The 26,292-nt window shown below is 37.8% G+C and overlaps 2 protein-coding genes across 51 annotated transcripts in view; both read right to left on the reverse strand.

Moving 5' to 3' along the window:
* Positions 1-26,292, reverse strand: part of LOC148647083 (NACHT, LRR and PYD domains-containing protein 3-like) — a 1,669,284-nt gene that overhangs the window by 150,716 nt on the left and 1,492,276 nt on the right. The gene's annotated exons all lie outside the window — the stretch shown is intronic.
* Positions 4,952-26,292, reverse strand: part of LOC148647086 (interferon-induced protein 44-like) — a 46,899-nt gene continuing 25,558 nt past the window's right edge. For 2 of the 3 annotated variants that reach the window (XM_088608667.1, XM_088608668.1), the window contains 3 exons: positions 19,077-19,248; positions 5,951-6,051; positions 4,952-5,330 (listed from right to left, as the gene is read on the reverse strand). In XM_088608667.1, the coding sequence (XP_088464793.1) occupies positions 5,148-5,330; positions 5,951-6,051; positions 19,077-19,248 (456 nt within the window). In that variant the 3' untranslated portion in view covers positions 4,952-5,147. Of the gene's footprint in view, positions 5,331-5,950; positions 6,052-15,662; positions 18,535-19,076; positions 19,249-26,292 lie in introns of those variants that run through there. The other variant, XM_088608669.1, reaches the window with a different exon arrangement.

Genomic DNA, 26,292 nt, shown 5'->3' on the forward strand with positions numbered 1-26,292 from the left:
GACACAGAGACTCAGACAGTGGAGTGAAATTCGGCACAGGTGGCACTCCCGGGGGGGAGGGAGAGAGAGAGATGTGAAAACTGCTCAGCGCCAGGCGAATGCACAATATTAATGTAGGGCTTTCGGGCTCACATGGATTTGCTCCCTACACCTTGCGGTACCACTGTGTACATACAATATGAACATGTTGTGATATTTAGAAATATAAAAAAGTCAAAAGAGTGTCCATAATTTTGCTATTGCTATTTTAGTTTGCTATTTTAGTTTTTCGAAGAAATGTTTGTTAAAAGAAAACTCATGGCAATAGCTGGATTTGAACACCCGACTTCTTGCTTATAAGTCAGTCAATTAAACCATCACACGACAGCTACTGGAACAGCCATACACATATACTACTGTTTGTGTTACAGTACATGAATATAATAATATCATTATTAATTTCTTTAGATACGCGATTCCATTTTATATTCCCTATTAATCAAATTCTAAAAGTATGCTTTGTTTACTCCGATAACGAGCGTATTCGCAGAAAAGATTAAAACGATCACTTTTCACAAAGTATATAAACGCACAGTAATATGGTCTAAAGAAGCACGTAAAAACATTTTCAAAACAACCACATGTAAGACTTTGATGCTTAAAATGGAATACTGGTGTGTATTTTTTCTTTAAACTACCAGTACCAGCAATATACAGTTTACATAATATGTTTATGTTCCTAAATTAATATAGTTTATGAGCATCTGAAAGGCATGGTGAATTGGAGATTCTCAAAACTTACTTTGTATGATTGGAAACAAATACGTGATTGGATCAACGAAAAGCTGTGGTATTAATTTTTGTCATTGAAAAAATAGTCTTTTTCGTTTACAAAGATGGTTACAAAGAATGTGGACCAGGGTAATACTTTGAGTTTTCAGCTTGTCCAAGGTCATTCATCATTAATACTATTAGTAATATCTTCAGTAAAGACTTTGCCGCATAAAATATTTCTGCATAATTAAAATATTTATGATAAAGGTAGGTTGTGTACTTTTGCCCAACTGAGCAATCTTGCTTTCATAAAATATACCAACTTTTTAATGACTGATGATTAACATGCTGTAATACACAGTTTAAATTTAAATGCTCAAATGCTGTACATGAAAGGTTAAGCTTTATTAGCTCCTTCTGGCGGTTTTACAAGATGATTCAGGATACTATTAACATAATCTAATTTGCATACGGTAATTTGCAGTGTGACGCTAAATGACGAGTTATACCGCATTTTGATGCGACAAACCCACCGCATTATACCACAGCGTACCCCACTTCTTTTGAATGGCTGCATCTGTAGTTTCAACAGTGCATATCTAACAAATAAATAGTGTAGAAACATGGTCATACATCCTTCTAGGATTATTTTTTTTTCCTTTGTTGTGTGATGTGTTCTTTCTTGTTTGCAGGGAGAAAGAAAGACTAATGAAAGAAATAAGGACCTTAACACCAAGACACGAAGTAAAACAAATAAGAATCATGATAACTGGGCAGATCAAGGCTGGAAAGTCTAGTTACATCAATAAAGTCGATTCTCCGTTTCTAGGTCATGTGTCAAGACGGGCCTTGGCTGGTGAAGATGAACACAGTTTTACCAAGGAGGTTGGCGAACTGATTTTACTAGAGATTAATAATTGATAAGTAATAGGTTTATTCCATGCTGAAAAAAAGAAGAAAGAGAACACAACGTTTCGGCCGTGGAGCCTTCTTCAGGTGTGAGAGAGACAGGGCAGTAGGCAAAGGTAAAGTAGCGGGAAAACAAAGGTTGGGAGGGAGGAGTGAGAGGCGGGAGCAGGGGACAGAAAGAGAGGCCAATCAAGAGGTGTGAAGTCAGAATGGGTGCAGAGAGGTGTGAAATGAAACTTCCAATGAATGGAGAAAATTTAAAAGAACAGTAGTCTGTCGTTAAGGGAAGGGAGAATGTGTGATCCTAGCTGCAGAATAATTTTAGTTTCGGTGGTCTTTCTGATGTATGAGTTCGGAAAACCCTCTTTGAGAACACAGACGGAGAGATTAGAGTGGTCATGGCCGTCAGAGGTGAAATGAGAAACAATGGGCTTGGAGAGATCTTTAATCTTCACAGCCCTGACGTGTTCTCTGAAGCGGTCTCCGAGTCTCCTTCCTGTTTCTCCAATGTAGATGGCTGGGCATTTACTGCAAGAGATACAGTAAATAAGGTTGCTGGAGGTACAAGATGCTGTCTGGGTGATCCGGAATTGTCCTGAGGGGCCTTGAATGAGTGTGGTGGTGGCTGTGTACTTGCAGGTGATACAGCAAGCTCTGTTGCAAGGGAAAGTGCCTGGTGTGGATGGTTGTTGAGGGCGGTCAAGGGAGCTGTGAACAAGGAGGTTACGCAGATTAGGTGGTCGGCGATATGAGATGATAGGGCGATCAGAAAAGAGGGCCCCAATGGAGGGATCATCCTGTAGGATGAAAAAGTTCTGGTTAATGGTCCTGGGGATAGGAAGTGTGTTAGGGTGGTAAGGAAGCACCAAAGGAATGCGAATGTTACGGCGGGAGTTCCTGATTGGGTTGATGGTCCGAGGGGTGTTTTTGGCTCAGGCAAGGGCCCTGTCAATCACACTGTTGATGAAAAATGAGTACATTTCGAGGGCTTGGTTCTCGAAGTCGATGTCGTCGCTGCATAATTGTCGTAACCTAAGGAACTGTGAAAAAGGAAGAGAGTTTTTAGTGTGGTTGGGGTGAAATGAGCTGTACAGGAGGTAGCTGTGTGAATCTGTGGGTTTGTAATACCCCAGCAGTGTGATTGACAGGGCCCTTGCCCGAGCCAAAAACACCCCCCGGACCATCAACCCAATCAGGAACTCCCGCCGTAACAACCGCATTCCTTTGGTGCTTCCTTACCACCCTAACACACTTCCTATCCCCAGGACCATTAACCAGAACTTTTCCATCCTACAGGATGATCCCTCCATTGGGGCCCTCTTTTCTGATCGCCCTATCATCTCATATCGTCGACCACCTAATCTGCGTAACCTCTTTGTCCACAGCTCCCTTGACCACCCTCAACAACCATCCACACCAGGCACTTTCCCTTGCAACAGAGCTCGCTGTATCACCTGCAAGTACACATCCACCACCACACTCATTCAAGGCCCCTCAGGACAATTCCGGATCACCCAGACACCATCTTGTACCTCCAGCAACCTTATTTACTGTATCTCTTGCAGTAAATGCCCAGCCATCTACATTGGAGAAACAGGAAGGAGATTCGGAGACCGCTTCAGAGAACACGTCAGGGCTGTGAAGATTAAAGATCTCTCCAAGCCCATTGTTTCTCATTTCACCTCTGACGGCCACGACCACTCTAATCTCTCCGTCTCTGTTCTCAAAGATGGTGTTCCGAACTCATACATCAGGAAGACCACCGAAACCAAAATTATTCTGCAGCTAGGATCACACATTCTCCCTTCTCTTAACAACAGACTACTGTTCTTTTAAATTTTCTCCGTTCATTGGAAGTTTCATTTCAAACCTCTCTGCACCCATTCTGACTTCACACCTCTTGATTGACCTCTCTTTCTGTCCCCTGCTCCCGCCTCTCACTCCTCCTCCATCCCAACCTTTGTTCTCCCGCTACTTTACCTTTGCCTACTACCCTGTCTCTCTCACACCTGAAGAAGGCTCCATGGACGAAACGTTGTGTTCTCTTTCTTCTTTTTTTCAGCATGAAATAAACCTATTACTTGTTCCTTTGCAGCCTACGCATGCTGACGCAGCTACCCACCTGAATCAATAGACATTGTACAGCGTATACTATTGTGTTGCAGTACATGAATATAATTATACCGTTATTAATTTCTTTAGATACGCGACTCCATATTATATTCCCTATTAATTAAATTCAAGAAGTATTCTTATTTACTCCGGTATCGAACGTATTTGCAGAAAAGCTTAAAACTACAACTTTTTATACATGTTATTTCACATGTTAAAGACTTCGATGCTTAAAATGTTTAGGGAGAAATTGAATACTTGTGTGTGTTTTTTCTTTAAAGTACCGAGACCAGCCATATACAGTTTACATACTGTAATACTGTATGTTTATGTTCTAAAATTAATATCGTTTATGGCCTTCACACACTTTATGCTCCTATTCTTTTAATGCTCAGCTACTAACATTTCCCTTCAGTGGTAAAATTCCATATAAATATTCAATACTAAAATGGGCACAGTAAAGACATTTTAATCTTGATGAAGCACGATGATGTAGCCGAATGCCTGCGGTACGTGTTTGTGCTGCGCACTTTGAATGGCTGCATCTGTTGTATTGTGCATTTAATATAATATTGGTTACACCAACTTGTTAGACTGTCTCACTAACATGCTCAAATTCAGATACGCCTAAGTAACTGATACTTTAATTAAATTGATATCAGCATGTATCAGGATAGCAACTGAATTCTCCAGGCATTGAATATCTAACTGTATGACAGTGGAATCATAACTCCCACATAGAAAGACAAAGGAACAGCTGATGATCCCATCCATGCTCTGCTGGCTTGATGCCACTGGGGCTGTACTTTAAGTTTTGAAATAGCCTCAGGAGACAAGTTACACTGGAATTAAAAAGTAATTGTAAGGACCTGAGCACCATTGATGTAAGTAATATAAGAGTAATGTTATAAAAAGATCTTGAAGGTGGAGAAATGGGTACTTTCTTTTTCGAATTGCATGGGATCCTAATTCATGTTTTCAAGGGGTACATGGTTTCAAGGGCTCAAGGACTGCTGTCTCCTGGTCCCATTAACACCTCTTTCAGCAGCAACCTAGCTTTCTGAGGTCCAGATACTGGCCAGGCCAGCTTCAGTGGGCTGCTTGATAAAATGATATACAGTATCGGCTACTTTATATCTTGGAGTAAAGCAGAACCTCATGAATGATTTAATTCATATTAGCATTAGGTGGTTTTTATTATTTTTTCTGTTCATATTCTTATACAAAGGCATTTTTCCCTTGTCAAATTTCTAAAAAATATATGAGAATATCAGAAAAACAAGAAACAAAATTGAGTTAACTTAGCTGTTAATTTAGATATGCATCAGCGAAATTTCTAAAATATAGTGCATAGTTATTAATACTTTACAACTTTATTTCTTATATCCCATTTGCGTCAAGTTTAGTAAGTGTCCATTTGCAAATCTGAGTATCTGCAGCAGTGCTGTCAGGGCCAGGACATCAATGTCATCATTCAGGCTGATTTCCTCACTGTAGTTCTTCACGGGAAGAATGCAGTTTACAGGAATGCCCGATATCTGATGAAACCTCTCTATCTGAAATATAAAGAAAGACAGATGATTGATTAAATATAACATACAAGTCCAAGGAATTTAATTGTACTTTAAACATTGCAGACATACTGTAAACATCAAAGAATCTAATGTCTATTAATGTCAAATGTCCCAGTGAATGCCTGTGTGTCTGCAGATCTTGGTATGCAGGGAGACTAGTGACACAGCCTGTGCTCTCCAGACTCTGTTCTCCTTTCTTTTGTGAGAAGATGCTTCAGTTCCTCAACAACACATTTCTAAATTACTGGGCCAAGCAAAGAGGCTGCAACCTGCTTGTCTCAGACCCAAGACCCACCTCAGTAATGCATCTCCTGCATAATCTTCAAGCCTACTATACCTCACTGAGAGTCTCAGAGGCCGTTAGACTCTAACAAGATCCCTTAACTTCAGAGCTCTTACTGTCTCCTTCCAGCCGGAGCCTAGATGGCGACTGATTATGAAGCAAATCAGCAAAAGTAATTTAAGCTGATTACAATATTTTAATAAGGTACAAACCTTGAAGGAGTATTTCTTGAATATTAAGGTCAGGTTTGCATTATCTTTATTAAAGTGTAACTTGAGACAGTAATATATTAATATTAAATAGCAAAGTTTAAACTCACCTGTGATTTGATGTATTTACTCCTGTACACCTTCCTGACATCTTTTCCTACCAATGGACAGGCTTTATCCACCTTAGTTAACAGCACAGCCTGGGGAATATCTGCAGAAACAAAACAAAATAAATTTGTTTTTTTATCAAACCTTCGTTATGCAGAAGTTAAGATTTCAGAGGCAGGGAAATGGCAAAGGTGGAGCTATTATTGACTATTATTTCTGAGCTTCTTCCAGGCAATTTGATTTTATGCACTGTATTTTTGTACTTCACTAATTCAGCTTTAGAATATTCCTCGGATCAGTCTATCAGGTGTAGTGGATCATATTCTTGGGGTAATGTAAGGCTATACTTGTCATGAAATACTATTCATTCAGAATTATTGGAACAAACCTCTCTTTTATTTGGGATCTTTAAAACTTTTATACGTTTTAATTTTGTTTTTCAGATGTAGTGAAAGTTTTGTCTGTACCATTTAGATTGCGTTGTGTTGTGTTTTACTTTCATCATTTCACACTGATGGAGAAAATAATCCGTCATTGATATTATTATATATTTTAGAGTTTTTCTCACAATTTTATTTGACAATGTTTTAGATGTTGTTGTGAATCTGTATTTTACCAAGCAGTTTAATAGTGCTGAATGGAAGTTCCCAATTTATTACAGCATTGATCAGGTGTAGAATTATTTGGTGCATATGTGTAAATGGTAGGTGCTATTTTTTGTATTGTAAGACCTAATATCCTGTAGCGGCAATGCTTGTTAATAAGACAGAATTAAGTGTTGCTGTGCTTTCCCAAATGAGGCCCCATCTCTCTCTTCATCTCTGTGGTGCAGCCACAGAGAAGCTATTCATGCAGGCTGATTTAAAGATGTTTTCTTTTGATAAGGGACAGCTCCCAAATGGGGATGCACTTAGCTAAGCCTGGCTATCATGATCAATGGTCACCCATTGGCGCCCATCTGTCTAGGGAGTGCCAGATGGACATCTGGACTGCATTCCTAGGTGTCAGGAGTAAGTGAGTCATATCTCACCTTGATCAACCAATCAGGGACTGGTAGGGCCGAGTAACCCACGTGGGACTCTGATGCCCATGGAACTTTCAGCCAATGAATGAGCTGAAGTTCCTCCAGGTAAAAACAGGCAACACAGAGAGCCTGTAGGAGACTATTCTAGGGACTATTCCAGTAGGTGAATTCTAAATGAGTATTCCAGGAGCAGAAGGCTCCCAAGGGCAGGACATTCTCGCAGCGCACCTCCTGACCATCCTGAGACTCAGCCCGGACAACCACGGAACGGCCAGTGTGTCCGAGTGCCAGAACTTTCCTTTGTTCTAAGAGTCGAGAGCGGAGGTGGCCAGTGCGTAACCAAAGGATCCACCCAAGGTTAGCATCAGCAGCAAGCCTGCTGAACAGGTCGGAACTGTGGACAGCTGAATCACTATCCAGAACTAGCGCTTCATCAGGAACGAACCGGTCTTCTTCCTGACTTGCTGACCCACAGTATCTTTTCTCCTGTGCACAAACTTTGCTAGTTAAAGCCAACACTAACTAGCCGGTCAGTGAGCATCAGCAGCACACCGTCGCAGGCCGCACAATACAGCCTGGCACGGAGCCAGAGAGCCCGCAGGAGATCTGAATCCCCAGAGATTGGATGAGTATTCAACTTCAATGCATTACAGCTCGAGAATTCAATTGTTATCCCAACCAGTTGATATCAATTTAATTCCTAAGAGTTATGTACTTGTTTTGAGTATCTAATGTAGAAGTTGTAACCAAGTTCAATTACGAAACAGTCTAAATGAATGATATACTGAATGTATGTTTTCTTGATATATGTAACTCTTCGTAACTGATTGAATATATACCTTTTGTATTCTGATAACCCTCTCGATAAGATCTGTTAGGTTTACATGCATATTCTATGTATTAATAAATGTATCCTCGTGTATTAGTACCTGTGTGTGTGCATTGTTTGAGTTATATAGCATTGTTGGATTCTAAAGCCATTAAAAGAATCATTTTGTGATTTACTGCTACAATTCATAATTGTCCCAGTAAATGCCCAAACCCTACAGAACTGGTGCCTCGTGAGAGCACACTACAATCCTCATCTCTGTTTTATTTCTTGTCTTGGCCACAAAACTGTCCATGTGTCATTACAACTCTCCAGTGTTTAAATTCAGTTTAGGTTGATGACCACAGCAAAGTAATTTTAAAACTATCCTTTTAGACAGGACCCTTTAGCTTTAACAGCTGTGATGGCTATGAGCAAGGTACCTACCTCCAGGAGTGAGTGAGCACTGAGGGCTCCTGTAGTGGCGAATTCTGAATTATTGCTGTGCAGTGATTGCAGTCAGTGTGACCCAAAACTTTATTAATGTCTTTCGTAATTACTATACAGCCAAAGAGCAGTCGTCTTTTGCTAATTTGTGCAGATTGCATATATGAGCCTGATTTAATAATATTTAAAAATGCTCTCAAATTCTTTGTTTATATTGTATCTTCTATGATACTAGAGGCTTTCATTAAATCCACTGTTGTTTCTGCAAATGAATGTCTTGAACAACATTTATTATTATTCAAGCTCTAAAAAGGTACTTGTACTTATATTTTGGCATAAATCTTTTAAAGAATCTTAATTTATTTTTTAAATTGAATAGCTAGTTGCTGTTTTATGCCCAGTCAGATTAAATTGAATTGTCTGTTGTTACTCATTTCAGTTTGCATTTACTCTCTAACTCTGACACCTGCCTGTCAGATCTATACATTGTGTGTCCTATAATGAGCTCTACAAGAGAATCTATACCAATCTGAGGGTGATCTTATCCCTCCTTAAAGTCACTATTGAGCAATAAAACAAGGCATTCCTGTAAGCGGTTCCATGGGAGAGATAACTGTTTGACAAATTGTAACAAAAAGTATATTAATCACAGGCAGCCAAATACAAGTTTTTTTTTACTTGTAAATGTTAACTATCTGAGAGATAAAATCATGTTAGCTTAAGTCTCATCAATTAGAAATACGTAGAATGCATTTTCAGCATTTGAATGTTACACATAATTGTGTAGAAAGCTGTGTGTTCATTGAGTCCTTGAGTGTTTTTACAATGAGCTCTAGGCTGTCAGCCAGTTTGGGAAAACATAGGTGTAGTGAATTGAGGGTTTGATGAGCTACAGCTGTGATGGTCTCTATATCGAGTATACAGATGCAGCCATTCAAAACAAGTGCGGTATGCTGCGGTATAACACAGTGGGCGTGTCACAGTATACTGCATCCTACCATATGCAAATTAGATTATGTTAATAGTATCTGGAATCACCTTGTTAAACCGGCAGGTGGAGGTAATAAAGCTTAACCTCTCCTGTACAGCATTAGAGCTGTCACCAGAAAACATTAGGTTTTGAATCCTGATCACTGCTGAGGGACTATCTCTATTCAATTAAGAATTTAAGTTGTATACTCTTTAGACTTTTAAATTTAAACTGTATTACAGTATGTTAATCGTCATATATTAAAAAAAATGGTATATTTTATGAAAGCAAGATTGCTTAGTTGGACAAAAGTACACAACCTACCACCTTTATCATAAATATTTTAATGATGCAGAAATATTTTATGCATCAAAGTCTTTACCGAAGATATTACTAATAATGTTAATAATGAATGACCTTGGACAAGCTATAAACTCAAAGTATTACCCTGGTCCACATTCTTTGTAACTGTCTTTGTAAACAAAAAGACTTTATTTTATTCATTGACAAAAAGTAACACCACAGCTTTTAATTGATCCGATCACGCATTCGTTTCCAATCATACAAAGTAAGTCTTGAGAATCTCCTATTCACCATGTCCTTCACATGCTCATAAAAGATATTAATTTAGGAACATAAACATATTGCTGTATGTAAACTGTACTGTATATGGCTGGTCTTGGTAATTTAAAGAAAAAATACAGACCAGTATTCCATTTCTCCCTAAACATTTTAAGCATAAAAGTTTTATAAAACGGTCCCCAAATATGCGATTTCTGTATAGAATGAATTTTAATTTTTTAAATTTATTTAACATGAAAATTAAGCTGTTTACATTCCTCCACCTGAGAATATAGTCCCTCGTTGCTACGTAACGCAGAAACACAGCCACAAGTAATTAGCAAAGAGAGGACATTAGCTAGCCAATATGATAAAGGAATAAATGATTTGTTTTTTGTTTATTTCTTTAGCACATTTATTTGAACATTTCCATCGATTGTACAAGCACTGAAAAAGTGTCCAATCCCTAGTTTGTCAGGAATTTTCTTTTACTATAACAGACATAAAAACTCCCTTGCTTTAAACTGGGTGTTTCATAATTTCTAAGAATGAAAATGACTTAAACTATGCGACACTTATCATTCAACGAGAGCTCAAAATATCACAAGGATCCTCAAGAGCGCAACAAAGACAGCAGAAAAAGATATCAGATACATGAGAATCCAAGCTTTTTTATTTACGCTAAGAAGTAGTCTTTAAAATTTCTTTATCACTCAGTGAAGTCAAAATTCCGGGGTGTGCGTATATTAGAGAATATAGCACGGCTTCGAATGTGTATCAGCCAATCAGATTTCAGGACCGGAATTATTCGTTTTATAATAGGGAATATAGTATGGAATCATGTATCAAAAGAAATAAATAATTATATTAATTTAAGGATCTAAATATCTAGAAAATATGTATCTATATAGCAGGTAGTATTACTGTATTCCACTTTCTTTGTAAACATGGAAAAACAGATTCACAAGGCGAAGCTGTGTCACTCTTCTGTGTAAAAAACCGTGGCTGCTGTTTTTAATAAGTTGCTGAGTAAAGAATAGGAATGTTCCTGCTCTCAGTCTTTACCGAAGATATCACTAATTGTATTAATAATGAATGACGTTGGACAAGCTGTAAACTCAAAGTATTACCCTGGTCCACATTCTTTGTAATCGTCTTTGCAAATGAAAAAACTTTATTTTTTCATTGACAAAAAGTAACTAGTATTTAGTTGATCCGATCACGTATTCATTTCCAATCACACAAAGTAAGTCTTGAGAATCTCCGATTCACCATGCCTTTCGCATGCTCATAAAATATATTAATTTAGGAACATGAAAATATTATGTAAACTGTACTGTATATTGCTGGTCTTGGTAGTTTAAAGAAAAAATACACATCCGTATTCCATTTCTCCCTAAACATTTTAAGGATCAAAGTCTTACATGTGGTTATTTCGGAAACGTTTTTACGTGCTCCTTCTGACCATAATAAGATTGTATACTTTGTGAACCTTTTCTGTGAATTCGCTCGTTATTGGATTAAACAAACGCATACCTTTAGAATTTGATTAACAGGGAATATAATATGGAATCGCGTACCTAAACAAATTAATAACGATATAATTATATTCATGTACTGTCTGGCAGAATAAACTGAAGAGTTAGTTAATGCGACACGGAATTGTTAAGAATTATCACCTCTTTTTATATCTGAGAACAAATGAGAACATTCCACTCAATGGGCGATGCATTTTTATCTCAATCACCTGCTAATTCGTTTTACACCATGGGAAGACAGGAGAATGTGGTTGTACTGTATCTGTACGGAATGTGTGTTGCATTTACAAAATTCAAGTGTTTCAAGTGTATAATTAAAAAGTAAAAAAAAAACTTAAAGCTTACACAAAGATTCTAAGATGATCACGAGGAAGTGTATTGCATGTCTAATGGTCTAACCCCATTTTGATTAAAATCACAAATGCATGTTTATTAAATGCCTTTTTTGATTCACAATCTGAAAATGAAAACCGGGGAAGGTCAAGTCAGCTAAAAGTTCAAAAACGATTTTGGCACGCCTGTAGCATTTTCACAAAACCTCTTAGAGTTGTGAGAACACTTGCTTGTACACACGTTCACAACGCGAGAAATACTTTTCAATACGGCTTTGTGCGAAAAACCCATATATCAGCATAGGAAGCATAACAGCATAACCCAGACTGTAAGCACAGGAATAAAGCTTTGTTTGATTTCTGAAACCCTTTCTTTATGTCCTGTTTTCATTCAGGTAAGGGTCAACTATATACACAATACTGCTGACAGCAGGAATATTCCTATTCGTTACTCAGCAGCTTATTAAAAACAGCTCCCATGGTGTTCAAACCAATGTTTTTATACAGAAGACTGATGCACGCTTCGTGTTGTGAATCTGTTTTTCTAAGAAAACATGTGTCCGTGGGGGAAGGTGGAGTGTCTTTCATGGAAAGCTCGCCCCATTCTAAGTTGAAAATACCTGTAAAACAGGTTTGTTTACAAACAATGTAGACACAGACTCAGAGAGTGGAGTGAAATTCAGCACAGAGAGAGAGAGATGCGAAAACCACGCAGCCCCAGGCAAATACACAATATTAATGTAGGGTTTTCGATTTGCACCCTACACCCTGCGGTACCGCTGTGTACATACAGAACATATTGTGATATTTAGAAATATAAAAATGTCAATATAATGCCAATAATATTTGCTATTTTAGTTTTTCAAAGAAATGTTTATTTGTTAAAAGAAAACTCATGGTGACAGCTGGGTGGAACACCCAACCTCAGGGTTATAAATCAGTCACTTGAGCTGTCACACCACCAAGGCCAGTCAAGTGACAGCTACACACATAGCAATGGAAAGTCTAATACTTCTGTTTGTGCTACAGTACATGGATATAGTTATACCGTTATTAATTTATTTAGATGCACGAATCCATATTATATTTCCTAAATCAAATTCTAAAAGTATGCTTTTGTTTACTCTGATAACGAGCATATTTGCAGAAAAGGTTAAAACGATCACTTTTCACAAAGTACATAAACGTACAATAATATGGTCAGAAGGAGCATGTAAAAACGTTTCTGAAATAATAACATGTAAGACTTCAATGCTTAAAATGTTTACGGAGAAATGGAATACTGGTGTGTATTTTTTCTTTAAACTACCAAGACCAGCCATATACAGTACAGTTTACGTACAGTAATATGTATATGTTCCTAAATTAATTTATTTTATGAGCATGTGAAAGGCATGGTGAATCGGAGATTCTCAAGACTTACTTTGTATCATTGGAAACGAATGCATGATCAGAAATGCTGTGGTGTTACTTTTTGTCAATGAAAAAAGAAAGTATTTTCGTTTTCAAAGACGGTTACAAAGAATGTGGACCAGGGTAATACTTTGAGTTTACAGCTTTTCCAAGGTCATTCATTATTAATACTATTAGTAATATCTTCGGTAAAGACTGTGATGCATAAGATATTTCTGCATAATTAAAATATTTATGATAAAGGTGGTAGGCTATGTACTTTTGTCCAACTGAGCAATCTTGCTTTCATAAAATATGCCAACTTTTTAATGTTTAATTTTTAATTAAATTAAATTCTTAATTGAATAAAGATTGTCCCTCAGCAGTGATTGGGATTTGAAACCTGGTGTTTTCTGGCGACAGCTCAAATGCTGTACATGAGAGTTAAGCTTTATTAGCTCCACCTGGTGATGATTCCAGATGCTATTATTTTACTGCAGTATTATGTGGTATGACGCGATATGACGGGCTATGACGCATTGTGATGCGACACGCTCACCGCGTTTTACCATAGCTTACCCCGCTCATTTTAAATGGCTGCATCTGTATCAAGACCAGCCATATAAAGTAGAGTTTACATACAGTAATATGTTTATGTTCAGAAATTAATATCGTTTACGACCTTCAGATGCATAATGCTCCTCTTCTTTTTATGCTACTAAAATTTCCCTTTAGTTGTAAAATATACAGATGCAGCCATTCAAAATGTGCGGTACAAACCCGCGGTAAGGTAATCTACCCACAAGCCACCCTACGGTGCCCTGCGGTAAGTGATTGGCTGGCCAAAATGACCGACAGGGGCACTCGTGGTGCATTGGTTGGTAGTGAAAAGATTTAATCATTTAATGTCTTTACTGTGCACATTTTAATCCACTTAGTTTTCAATATTTATATGGAATTTTACCACTAAAGGGAAATTTTAGTAGCTGAGCATAAAAAGAAGAGGAGCATAACGCATCTGAAGGTCATAAACGATATTAATTTAGGAACATAAACATTACTGTATGTACGTAAACTGTACTGTGTATGGCTGGTCTTGGTAGTTTAAAGAAAAAATACACACCAGTCTTCTAATTCTCCCTAAACATTTTAAGCATGAAAGTTTTATAAAACGGTACCCAGATATGCGATTGCTGTATAGAATGAATTTTAATTTAAAAAAAAATTATTTAACACGAAAATTAAGCTGTTTACATCTTCCGCCTGAGAACAGTCACCCGTTGCTACCCAACGCAGAAACACGGCCACTAACTAGCAAAGAGAGGACATTAGCTAGCCAATATGATAAAGAAATAAATGATTATTTTGTTTTTTCTTTTGCACATTTATTTGAACATTTCCATCGATTGTACAAGCACTTGGAAACTGTCCAATCCCTAGTTCGTCAGGCATTTTCTTTTACGCTGCGGGCATTCTCCCGGTCTGGCGCCGGTCTGTGTCTTCTAGGATATAATGCCAGTGAACTCTTTTTTTATGTCCATTATAACAGACATTCTCCTTTGCTTTTAACCGAGCGTCTAACCCCTCTGATTGGAGAAAAAAGACGTGCTGGTTTGCTATTCATACTGTACCAGGAAGATGATTTCTTCCTATTCGAAATGTGTATTTTAAAAGTTTAAGAAGTAAAAACCTTACAGCGTACACAGATTTCTAAACTGATCAGGATCGTTATCTTTGTCTTATCCATAATAATGTTCACCGCTCTGTCCAGCAAATTAATAATAAACTTTATTTTATATAGTGTTTTAAATTAATAAGTAATTAGGTTGCTCATAAACCTAATCACTTTTTCTACATAAACACAGCGTAATTGCTCTCTGAAAATGCCTTTTCTTTTTATTAAGGCTCAGATTTCAACTATAGATCGTATTATTATATACTTTCTTGGAAAAATGTATTTTATGTAAACCATGTTTGCTATTAATTCATTTAGGGCTAGAATATGTTCATTGTCTTCCAATCGAGTCGAGTTGACATTAGAAGCTTGCCACGCCCGGACTGTTACACCAACGCATTAGCATGTTAAAGCGATTTCATTGAGGAGCCTAGCTTTCTTAACTAGTAAGTACTGTACTTCCTTGGTTTTGGAGGGGGGAGGTGTCTTTCGCTGGAAATCTCGCCCCCTTCTACTTTGAAAATACCTGTGAAACCGGTTTAATTCGTCACAGCCAGCACTCCCGCAGAGAGGGGGGTTTTACTTGTTAATGTCTTATCTGGAACACATCATTATATCTCATTTTGTATTTCTATGAAAAAATCGTTTGCCCAGCCTAACACTATTGTTGTTATTGTTTTTATCCTGTAAAGCGCTTTGAGGAGCACAGCTTTCTCACCACTTAGATTATTTTTTGATACCATCCTTACACAAAGCAGAAACGTCTTGTATTTTCCGATGACATACAAGTGGAAAGATTACAGATTTTAATCGTCTTTTTTCTGAACCAGGGAAAATCTGATCATGTTTCTCTATAACAATAATAAAAAACTTTATTTTACATATCACCTTTAAAAGTGGCATCTCAAAGCAATACAGTAGATGTAAACCACAGATTACAAAGTAAATACCCAGACAAACACAAACGCATTTTTAATAAAATGCTTTTATTCATTCAGCAGAGAGAGAGCGTAAAACCTGGGCGTAACAGCTGTTCCTTTTTCTGATCACTCGCTCTTTGGATAAACGTCTCACCTGTCCTGTTCTTTGTTTTCCTAATTTGCTGATTATGCCTTCTGTGATCCACTCCTGCCCTCACAACTAAAGAAGACTATTTTAAATTTCTTTGCGCGGTCCATTGTGCAATTAACCCTTGTATGTGCTGTCCTTAAGGTGATAGAGAAAAAGAGCTGACTGACAAGATTTAAGATGTGGCTGTCAATGTTGGATTAAAAAAAAAAACATTGCCCGACGTTTGTTGCATTGCTTGAAAAATAACTTTATTTCGAGAGACTGGATAAGTAATTCAAGTTTTTTTTTTAGCTTCCTTAAAAACAACTAATAATTTAACTATATGTGCAAACGTTTTATGATATGTCGCTGTTGTGAATGTCTGTGGAGTGTATCTTATTTGCCTGTCTGTCCTGGCTCTCTCGCTTGCCCTCCCCCCCTCTCTCCCTCAATTCAATTCAAGGTACTTTATTAGCATGACAGATGGGTACAATCAGTGTTGGGTATTTACTTTGCTTTGAGATGCCACTTTTAAAGGTGATATATAAAATCAAGGCTTTAACTTGCTTTAACTCCGCAAGTCTGAGTTCTCGTGTCTGTCCTATCCTAACTCGAAAGTATTACAATATGTATCTTTATAGCAGGTGGTGTCCAGCTTTTTAGTATAGATTACACTTTTCTAAAATGTATTTAAAAAATAAAAACGATTACAATCTAATCTTTCCACGTTTGATCCCAAGATCCCAAGAAAAATAAATCTAAACGGGGAGAAAGCTATGCTTATTAAAAGCTATTGTTTATTAAGATACTTAGAAGACAAAGATATCAATTTATGTTGCATTTGTCTGATTGTGAATCAAAAAACACATATATTTAAACCCGCATTTGCGATTTAAATCAAAAGGCGATTTAAATCAATATAAATGTTTATATTGTAATGCCTAGACGACTATTCATTGTTATTAAAATGACTTAAATTCGATCATGTTGTGATATTTAGAAATATAAATTTGTTTGGTGCGAGTGAGGTTTTATTTAATCTCTGACTCAGGGAAACGTTTCATTTTTTCAAAGAAATGTTTGTTAAAAACAATTCATGGCTCCAGCAGGATTTAATCACAGACCATGTGACATGGGAGTCAGGAACCTAACCCACTGTGCCACCAGCAAGGTCACATACAGAGTGCTGAAAAAGCACTACAGAAACATTATCAACAGACAATGTACAGCGTGTACTATTCTTGTGTTGCGGTACATGAATATAATTATATTGTTATTAATTTCTTTAGATACGCGATTCCATATAATATTCCCTTTTAATCAAATTCTAAAAGTATGCTTGTTGACTCCGGTATCACGTTACTTAAAGGCTTCGATGCTTAAAATGTTTAGGGAGAAATGGAATACTGGTGTGTATGTTTTCTTTAAAGTACTGAGACCAGCCATATACTGTATGTTTAAGTTCCAAAATTAATATTGTTTATGGCCTTCACACGCGTTACAGTATGCTCCTATTCTTTTTATGCTCAGGTACTAAGATTTCCCTTCAGTGGTAAGATTCCATATAAATATTCAATACTTAAACGGGCACAGTTAAGACATTAAATATACATACAGTATACATACTGTATACAGTACAGTTTGCATACAGTAATATGTTTATGTTCCTAAATCAATCTCTTTTATGAGCATGTGAAAGGCATGGTGAATTGATTCTCAAAAATTAATGTACTTTGCATTATTGGAAACAAATGCGTGATTGCGAAATGCTGTGGTGTTACTTTTACAAAGATGGTCAATGAAAAAAAGAATGTGGACCAGGGCAATACTTTGAGTTTACAGCTTGTCCAAGGTCATTCATTATTAATACTATTAGTAATATCTTCGTTAAAGACTTTGATGGCGACATCTCAAACATGAGAGGTTGAGCTTTATTAGCTCCACCTTGCGGAAATTCCGGATACTATTATTTTGCTTGCGGTATTATAGGAGAATTTACGGTAACTCGCGGTAGACTGCGTAAAGCGCAGCACAAAATAATGCGGTATCGCCCGTGCATTTTGAATGGCTGCATCTGTAAATATTCAATACTAAGCTGATTAAAATGTGCACAGTAAAGACATTAAATGATTAAATCTTTCCACAACTGACCAACGCACCATGAGTGCCCCTGTCGGTCATTTTGGCCAGCCAATCACGTACCGCGTTATGACGCGTTATGACGTAGTGAGTTGCCTGCGGTACGGGTTTGTACCATGCAATTTGAATGGCTGCATCTGTATGGCCTGTCTGACTTCACTGGAGAGACTTATGTTCTGTCTCTCAGAACAAGGAGAATATAAAGGAATACCACTTCTCCCTAAGTGCGTTTATGTTGGTGGAAAGGTCTGCCAGATGTGTTTTCTGTGTGTTCTCATCAATTAGAAATATAAAGAATATACTAGCATATACAATACTAACATAATGCAGGCTGGCGGAGCGGCTGGTAACTGAAAGAAAGTGTGTGTATGTTTGTGAGGCAGATGGTATTGTTGATTTTGATGCTACTGAGAAGCAGAGCAGAGAGGTGGTTTTGTTTGCAGGTTCTGCACCCAGTATGCTATGAGCATTATTGTGTCTCTGAAGAGATACAGCTGAAAGTCAACACTGTCCACTGGGGCTCTGAGGGAGTGCCTGGTGATAGAAGACCCATAGGCAGCAGAGACTGCTGGCTGTACGTGCCATCAATGATTCCAATCTGAACAGCAGAGCAGCTATAGGCTGCAGAAACCTTATAGTGGGTTTGTGTGCTGAGGAGAAAACAGAGGGTGGATTAATGGCTGAGGGATGCTGGTCAGACATTCAGATGATCAGGAGGTGTGGTGAGCAGGCTGTGTTTTTAAATGGCACACAGAAGACACAGAAGACAGTAAGGCACTGGTGGGGTTCAGCTTCAGCTTCAGCTTCAGTCACCACCGATATGTGGGTACAGTAAGTTAGTCCCACTGCCTGGAGTGAAGACAGGGGAGGTGTGAATGCTGCACATGAACCAGAGTGAAATCCAGAGAGCAAGGAGTGTGGCCTGAAGAACCCTGGCTGTGTTTCAGAAGAATGATGTTGGGTGTGTCTGCACTGCAGGGAGAGAGAAGGACCCCAGCAAGGGGGAGTACACTGAGAGGACTGTTAGGGTGCAGAGTCAATGAAAGAAAAAAGAAACAGGGAATAGTAGTGAGTAGAGAAAACATATACAGATGCGTCCACAAAGAGCTCAACCAGTGGTATCATTTTAAACATGATACATATTATTTTTATATATTACATTTCATAGCATCTTACATGATAATTTTCTTACCAATGTTAGAGACCACTGATCTGATTTCTGTAATGAGCCGCAGAACATGATCATCCATAATGCTCAGCTGATCTGCTGCCACAATGTAGACAAGACAGTGGGCCACATCATTCACAGTGGGATTCTTGTTGACATATGAAGAGTCATCACTGATAGATTTGATTGGATTGAACTGGTAGAGAGAAAGAGAATGGAAATGAAGTGAGTAATGTTCAAGTGTTTAATAGCACTCTTTTAATTACTCTTAATACCTTATTTTTCTTTTAATTCTCTTGAAACCTGAGCTCCACTTTCTTCATGAACATTTTAAGCATCAAAGTCTTTCACCCAGTCACTTACTGTGGTTATTTTGGAAAACTTTTGATGTGCTCATTCTGACTATATAAAGTTTAAATGGTACATATATGTTTTAAAATGTTTTAACCTTTTCTATGAATATTTGCTTTCGTTATCGCAGTGAAAACCATATACTTTTTAGAATCTGCTCAATAGGGAATATAATATGGAATCAAGTATCTAAAGAAATTAATAACGATATCCAAGTATCTAAATGGAGTTTATAATATTGGGATGGATGACAACAACCACGCTCAATTGTACCCAGCTGTCAGTAATTACCAATCACTCCCATCATCCTTCCTCCACCAAATGCTATAAATACCAACGCAACCACAGGTTACACTGTGTGGGGGTTCTAGCCTCCTTGTCCTATGGCCAGGAGGGCGGCCCTCAGCCATGCAGGTTAAGCCAAATATCCGCTTATCACGCTTTGATCATGGGGTGTCATGATCACAACCCCTCCTCTTAAGGGCGCTCCAGCCCTTCCTTGTTAGTTTCATCTCCCGCACGTGTTCCCTGTTCCAGCCCCTTTCTAGTTCCCCCTTAAGAGCCAGACGCTGACGCTAATCCAGGCTCTGCATTGGTTCCCACATCATGCGAGCCCAGGACCTGGATGCGCTTGGCTCCATTATGGTTTTAGTCTCTGTTCCTGTTCCCGTTCCCCTGTTGGTCCAGAATTGGTTCTGGTTTTAATCATCTGCCTCTGATAGATCTCCTGGCCTTGAACTTTTGAGCAGTTTTGGATTTCCCGTTTGACTCATCCCTGGATCGTTTGCCTCGGCCACACCTCCCCCGACCACCAGCACTCCATGGACACGCCCCCCCTGTTCTCATCCCTGTATCCTGCATGCCTTTTTTCCTCATGTATTCTCACTCTACTCTGGATCGTGTCATCTGCATAGGGTCTGGAAAGAACTATTCCTGACACGTTGTCATTCCTAGTGAAATATATTTCAATAGCTCAAAGTATTATCGTAATCCTCTTTCTTTGTAAACATCTCCATCAAATTTCTTTGACTAATTTGCTCGTGATTATGTTAGAAACATTTTAACCTGTCTGTTTCAGCTTTGCCTATAACTGACAGTTTGATATAGTAGATTTGGCACTTGCCTATCATCTGGGTGCTCAGTGTTTGAATTCCAGTCAAAGCACGTCTTTTTGTTACAAAAAAAAGACTAAAAAAATAAAGTAGTGAATATTATGTACATTATATTGACATTATATATGTATAACAACATGTTCAATAAATAAATTGAAATATGAATGACCAAATGTGAATTTCAACCAGTTTAATTCAGTTCAAGACAAGCCTTTACAACAAGTCTTAAAACAAAGGAGTATATATTACAATTATAATTGAGAATAATAAAGCGATATTAAAATACCACTGAAACTGAACTATAATATATTTGATCACTATTAACAATATTAAATGATTAATAACAATTTAAAGTGTTTGTATTTTGTTCAGGGTCATTTGTCGCTGTTTTCACAACCTTTGCTTTCTTATTAAATCTCGTATTTTTGAGACAGGATGCTTCAGATGTCAATAACTCCACCAACAAATGACACAGAGCCTTCAAACCATTTTAAAGATCATGATTTGTGAAAATGTTCAAAGCTTTTCTTGAAACGATATCTAGTATCTGATTGCATTTTTAGAAACTTTAATTTGAGTAAAGTGAATCCCAGGTGTAAATTATTTAGTATTATGCTATATTTTTTATATATCAGTCAAAGTGTTCTGAAGTCTCTCAAAAACATAAAAATGCAACATAAAATACAGTGTTCATACCTAAATTAGACATTGCATGACTTTAAAATCCATGAAAAAAACACATTTAGTTCTTTATGGGTTTAGATATTATCACTACTTATGCACAAAAAAGGGTGATTTTTCTTTCTCCTGGTCATCTTAGAATCTTTGTGTAAGCTGTAAGTTTTTTTTTTACTTTTTAATTAATTATTTTAAGCACTTTGATTTTGTAAACAAAACACGTATATAGTACAGATAAAATCGCAATCAATTCCTTCTTGTAGTATGAAGCAATCAGCAGGTTGCTGAAGAAACAGCACACCACCCGCTGAGCTCAGCAATACATAAAGACTGTTCTCCAGCTTTGTACTGAGCATGTCTGTCTTTAAAATGTAATAATGGAATGTAAGTCATTTCTTTTAACATGAAGTCTTTTAATTATACTTAACATACCTTTCTCACCAGTTAGCTTCATATTTGAAATCAAAGCTTATTGTACTTCCTAATGACATTACACATGGAAAGACTATACATTTTAATTGTTTTTAATTTTTTAACAAATTTTAGAAAAGTTTCATCTGTACAAATACCACAGACTATTTTCGATTGTATTTCTGAATGCTACAGGATATACATGGTTGATTAATCACAGCTCATTAATCACAAAACAGGGAACTTGCCGGCTGAGCTGAAGGAGACCTCCTTTGGTCTAGGTGGCCAAGCTCCCTGTTATACGCAGGACCGTATCTGTTACACCATTATATTATAATAGCTGTTATGCACGCAGATAAGGTAGGCTTAGTAGTGATTAATATAGGCGGCCTCTGAGACTTTTATCAACTGGGTTGTGGCCCAGTTGATAAAAGGGTTGAGAACCACTGCTTTAGATCCACGGATATACTAAAACAGTAGCGCACATGGCAGTGTGATCTGCAATGTATAAATTTACTTGTATGTACAGTATGATTCCATATGGTTTCAAAGCTGTATGGGTTCCAAGTATATGTGAAATATTTTTTTTATTCCATTTATTAATCCAATCTCTTGATACACATCCGGCTATGTAAAAATATAGCCAAAAGGATTGCTCTAAAGGTTAAATTCCAAGCTAAAAAGACAAGACTCACCATGTCTTCTCTGTAACTTTTCAGTTAACAGCTCATCCATGGTCATTCATAATTAACATTATTAATAATCCATTCCGTATTGGACTTAAATTGGAACATTTTATAAAACAAATATAAAAAGAAGTGATACAAGATGTTCTCCTCTCTTTAGTTTACATAATAATTCCCACAGAGCACATAGTAAACAACAATGAATTAAATGTAACACATCTGTCTTCACTGTTGTGGTGTGGTTTCAACATATTGATAAGCTGCTCTCCAGTTACTGGCAATTGTAATAATAACCCTTTGTATAACTTAAAGAATTCAGTGAAGAAATCTTTAATCATGAAACAAGCTATAATAGTGGACAATTTTTATGTATTTAGAAAGTAATTCTCTAATCGGACTTTGAACCTCCTGGGTACAGTGCACTACATGACAGTCCATTGCCTATTACCATTATAAGGACAATAAAAGTAAAAAAAAAATGTCAAAATGTTTCCAAAACGTCCACTTCTGATATTTTAGCTGCTTAGTTACACGATTCCATATTAATATTACTATCAAATGGTATTTGAAGCAGGACATTTTTTTTATTTTTTTACAATAACAGCAAGTGGTGTTCTAACTAAATATACTTAGAAATGGAGAAAACATTATAATGTTTTATGAAGTACAGTATATAAACTTTATAATGTTAGAACAAGCATGTTAAAACTACAATCCACTGTAAGGTTGTGTACTTTTGTGTGCACTCAATTCCCCTTCGGGATCAGTAAAGTCTTACCTATCTTTTGTCCAACTGAGCAATCTTGCTCGTATAAAGTATACCTACTTTTTAACCAGTTTAATGTTTAACATGCTGTAATACACAATTTAAAATTAAATTCTTTAATTGGAAAACGATTGTCCCTCAGTATTAGCCTGGATTCGAAACTGAGCATTTTCTGGCAACAGCCCAAATGCTGCACCTGAGACATTGAGCTTTCCTAGCGCCACCTGGCAGTCTCACAAGGCATTTCCAGTTACCATTGTTGTGTCTAACAAAGAAGATATGATCCGGGTGTGTATGAAGCAGGAATGACCTTTATTACATGTGCACATGGGAGCCAAAGCTGACGAAGCACTGACTCAACTTATTGACACAAAAGGACCCTTTTTATACAAAATCACAAACAGAAAACCCACCCAGAACAGTTTCAGTACAATTCCATGCCATATATGGTGTAAAGCCAGGGCTGCTAGTCTTGGTACATGATAAACTGTAAAAACTGTAAGGATCCTTTTAATTATTGTTTAAGCAGACATTATGTACTTCTAGATTTTGTTAATCACGGCTTAAGCAGATATCAGGCACTCTCAGTTCTGGTCAGGCTGCCCTTCACGTTCCAGGTGCGCACCCATCTCGAACTAATTTTTCATTTTTGCAGCAGGATGGTGAAATGATGTAAGTAAATTATTTACACAGTAAAAGCAAACTAGTGAAATAAGATAAATAAATGTTTGATCCTTCACTATTAACCTAATTTAAAAAAAAAACATCCGGTACCTTGCAGTATGTTGCGGAATGGGCACTGCATTTTGAACGGCTGAATCTGTACATCTTCAGTCTTCGAAGAAGCACCTAATTAAATCACAAGGTTGTAATGGAGTCTGCTGTGTAGCGGCGAAACTTATTAATAAGAAAGAATTAAGTGTTGTGGTGCTTTCCCAAATGAGGCCCCATCTCTCTGTTCATCTCTGTGGTGCAGCCACAGACAAACTATTCATGCAGGCTGATTTAAAGATGTTTTCTTTTGATAAGGGACAGCTCCCAAATGGGGATGCACTTACAGATGCAGCCATTCAAAATGCGCGGGCGATACCGCATTATTTTGCGGTACGCTGTACGCAGTGTAGCGGCGAGGCTTAAGAATAAGGCAGAATTAACTGTTTCTGAGCTTCCCAAATGAGGCCCCATTTCTCTGTTCATCTCTGTGGTGCAGCCACAGAGAGACCATTAGTGCAGGGTGATTTAAGGTCCTAGGACAGCTCCCAAAGGGGGATGCACTTAGCTAAGCCTGGCTATCATGATCAATGGTCATCCATTGGCGCCTATCTGTCTAGGGAGTGCCAGTTGGACATCTGGACTGCATTCCTAAGTGTCAGGAGTAAGTGACTCATATCTCACCTTGATCAACCAATCAGGGACTGGTAGGGCTGAGTAACCCACGTGGGACTCTGATGCCCATGGAACTTTCAGCCAATCGACGAGCTGAAGTTCCTCCAGGTAAAAACAGGCACCACAGAGAGCCTGGGAGATTCAGTAAGAGTGAGATTCAGTAAGATTTTGGAGAGGATTCTGTGGACTGTTCTAAAGGGAATTCAAAGGAGAATTCCAGGGCAGGACGGCCCAGGAGCAGAAGGCTCCCAAGGGCAGGACATTCTCGCAGCGCGCCTCCTGACCATCCTGAGACTCAGCCCGGACAACCACGGAACGGCCAGTATGTCTGAGTGCCAGAACTTTCCTTTGTTCTAAGAGTCTAGAGTGGAGGTTGCCAGAGAGTAACCAGCAGCAGGCCTCGTGAACAGGTCGGAACTGTGGACAGCTGAATCACTATTCAGAACTAGCTCTTCATCAGGAACGAACCGGTCCTCTTCCTGACTTGCTGGGACCCACAATCATCTTTTCTCCTGTGCACAAACTTTGCTAGTTAAAGCCAACACTAACTAGCCGGTCAGTGAGCATCAGCAGCGCACCGTCGCAAGCCGCACAGCACAGCCTGGCACGGAGCCAGAGAGCGCAGATTGGACAGCAACAAGCCTGCAGCTGTTTCTTTGAGCCCGCAGGAGATATGAATCCCCAGAAATTGGATGAGTATTCAACTTCAATGCATTACAGCTCGAGAATTCAATTGTTATCCAAACCAGTTGATATCAATTTAATTCCTAAGAGTTATGTACTTGTCTGAGTATCTAATGTAGAAGTTATAACCAAGTTCATTTACGAAACGGTCTAAATGAATGATATACTGAACGTATGTCCTCTTGATGTGTAACTCTTCGTAACTGAATGAATATATATCTTTTGTATTCTGATAACCCTCTCGATAAGATCTGTTAGGTTTATATGCATATTCTATGTATTAATAAATGTATCCTTGTATATTAGTACCTGTGTGTGTGCGTGTTTGAGTTATGTTGCATGGTTGGATTCTAAAGCCATCAAAAGAATCAACTTTGTGATTTACTGCTACAATTAATAATTGTCTCAGTAAATGCCCAAACCCTACAGAACTGGTGCCTTCAGAGAGCCACTATGATTACATATTTGGCGTCCCTGAGCCGGTTATTTTCCCTACAGAAGTCTACCGCAAGCTACCGGTAAATACCGCGAGTTACCGTAAATTCTCTTATAATACGACACGCAAAATAATAGTATCCGGAATTTCCGCAAGGTGGAGCTAATAAAGCTCAACCTCTCATGTTTGAGCTGTGGCCATCAAAGTCTTTAACGAAGTTATTACTAATAGTATTAATAATGAATGACCTTGGACAAGCTGTAAGTGTAAACTCAAAGTATTGCCCTGGTCAACATTCTTTTTTTCATTGACCGTCTTTGTAAAAGTAACACCACAGCATTTCGCAATCACGCATTTGTTTCCAATCATGCAAAGTACAGTGATTCACATGCCTTTCACATGCTCATAAAAGAGATTGATTTAGGAACATAAACATATTACCGTATGCAAACTGTACTGTATACAGTATGTATATGTATATTTAATGTCTTAACTGTGCCCGTTTAAGTATTGAATATTCATATCTAATTTTACCACTGAAGGGAAATCTTAGTAGCTGAGCATAAAAAGAATAGGAGCATACTGCAACGTGTGTGAAGGCCATAAACGATATTAATTTTGGAACATAAACATACAGTATATGGCTGGTCTCGGTACTTTAAAGAAAACATACACGAAACATGGTTTCATTATGACCAGAATTGGTCTTGAGATATTTTTAACTTGATTT

This window comes from Lepisosteus platostomus, chromosome 16 (assembly GCF_059453375.1).
Source record: "Lepisosteus platostomus isolate fLepPlt1 chromosome 16, fLepPlt1.hap1, whole genome shotgun sequence".
Taxonomy (NCBI): domain Eukaryota; kingdom Metazoa; phylum Chordata; class Actinopteri; order Semionotiformes; family Lepisosteidae; genus Lepisosteus; species Lepisosteus platostomus.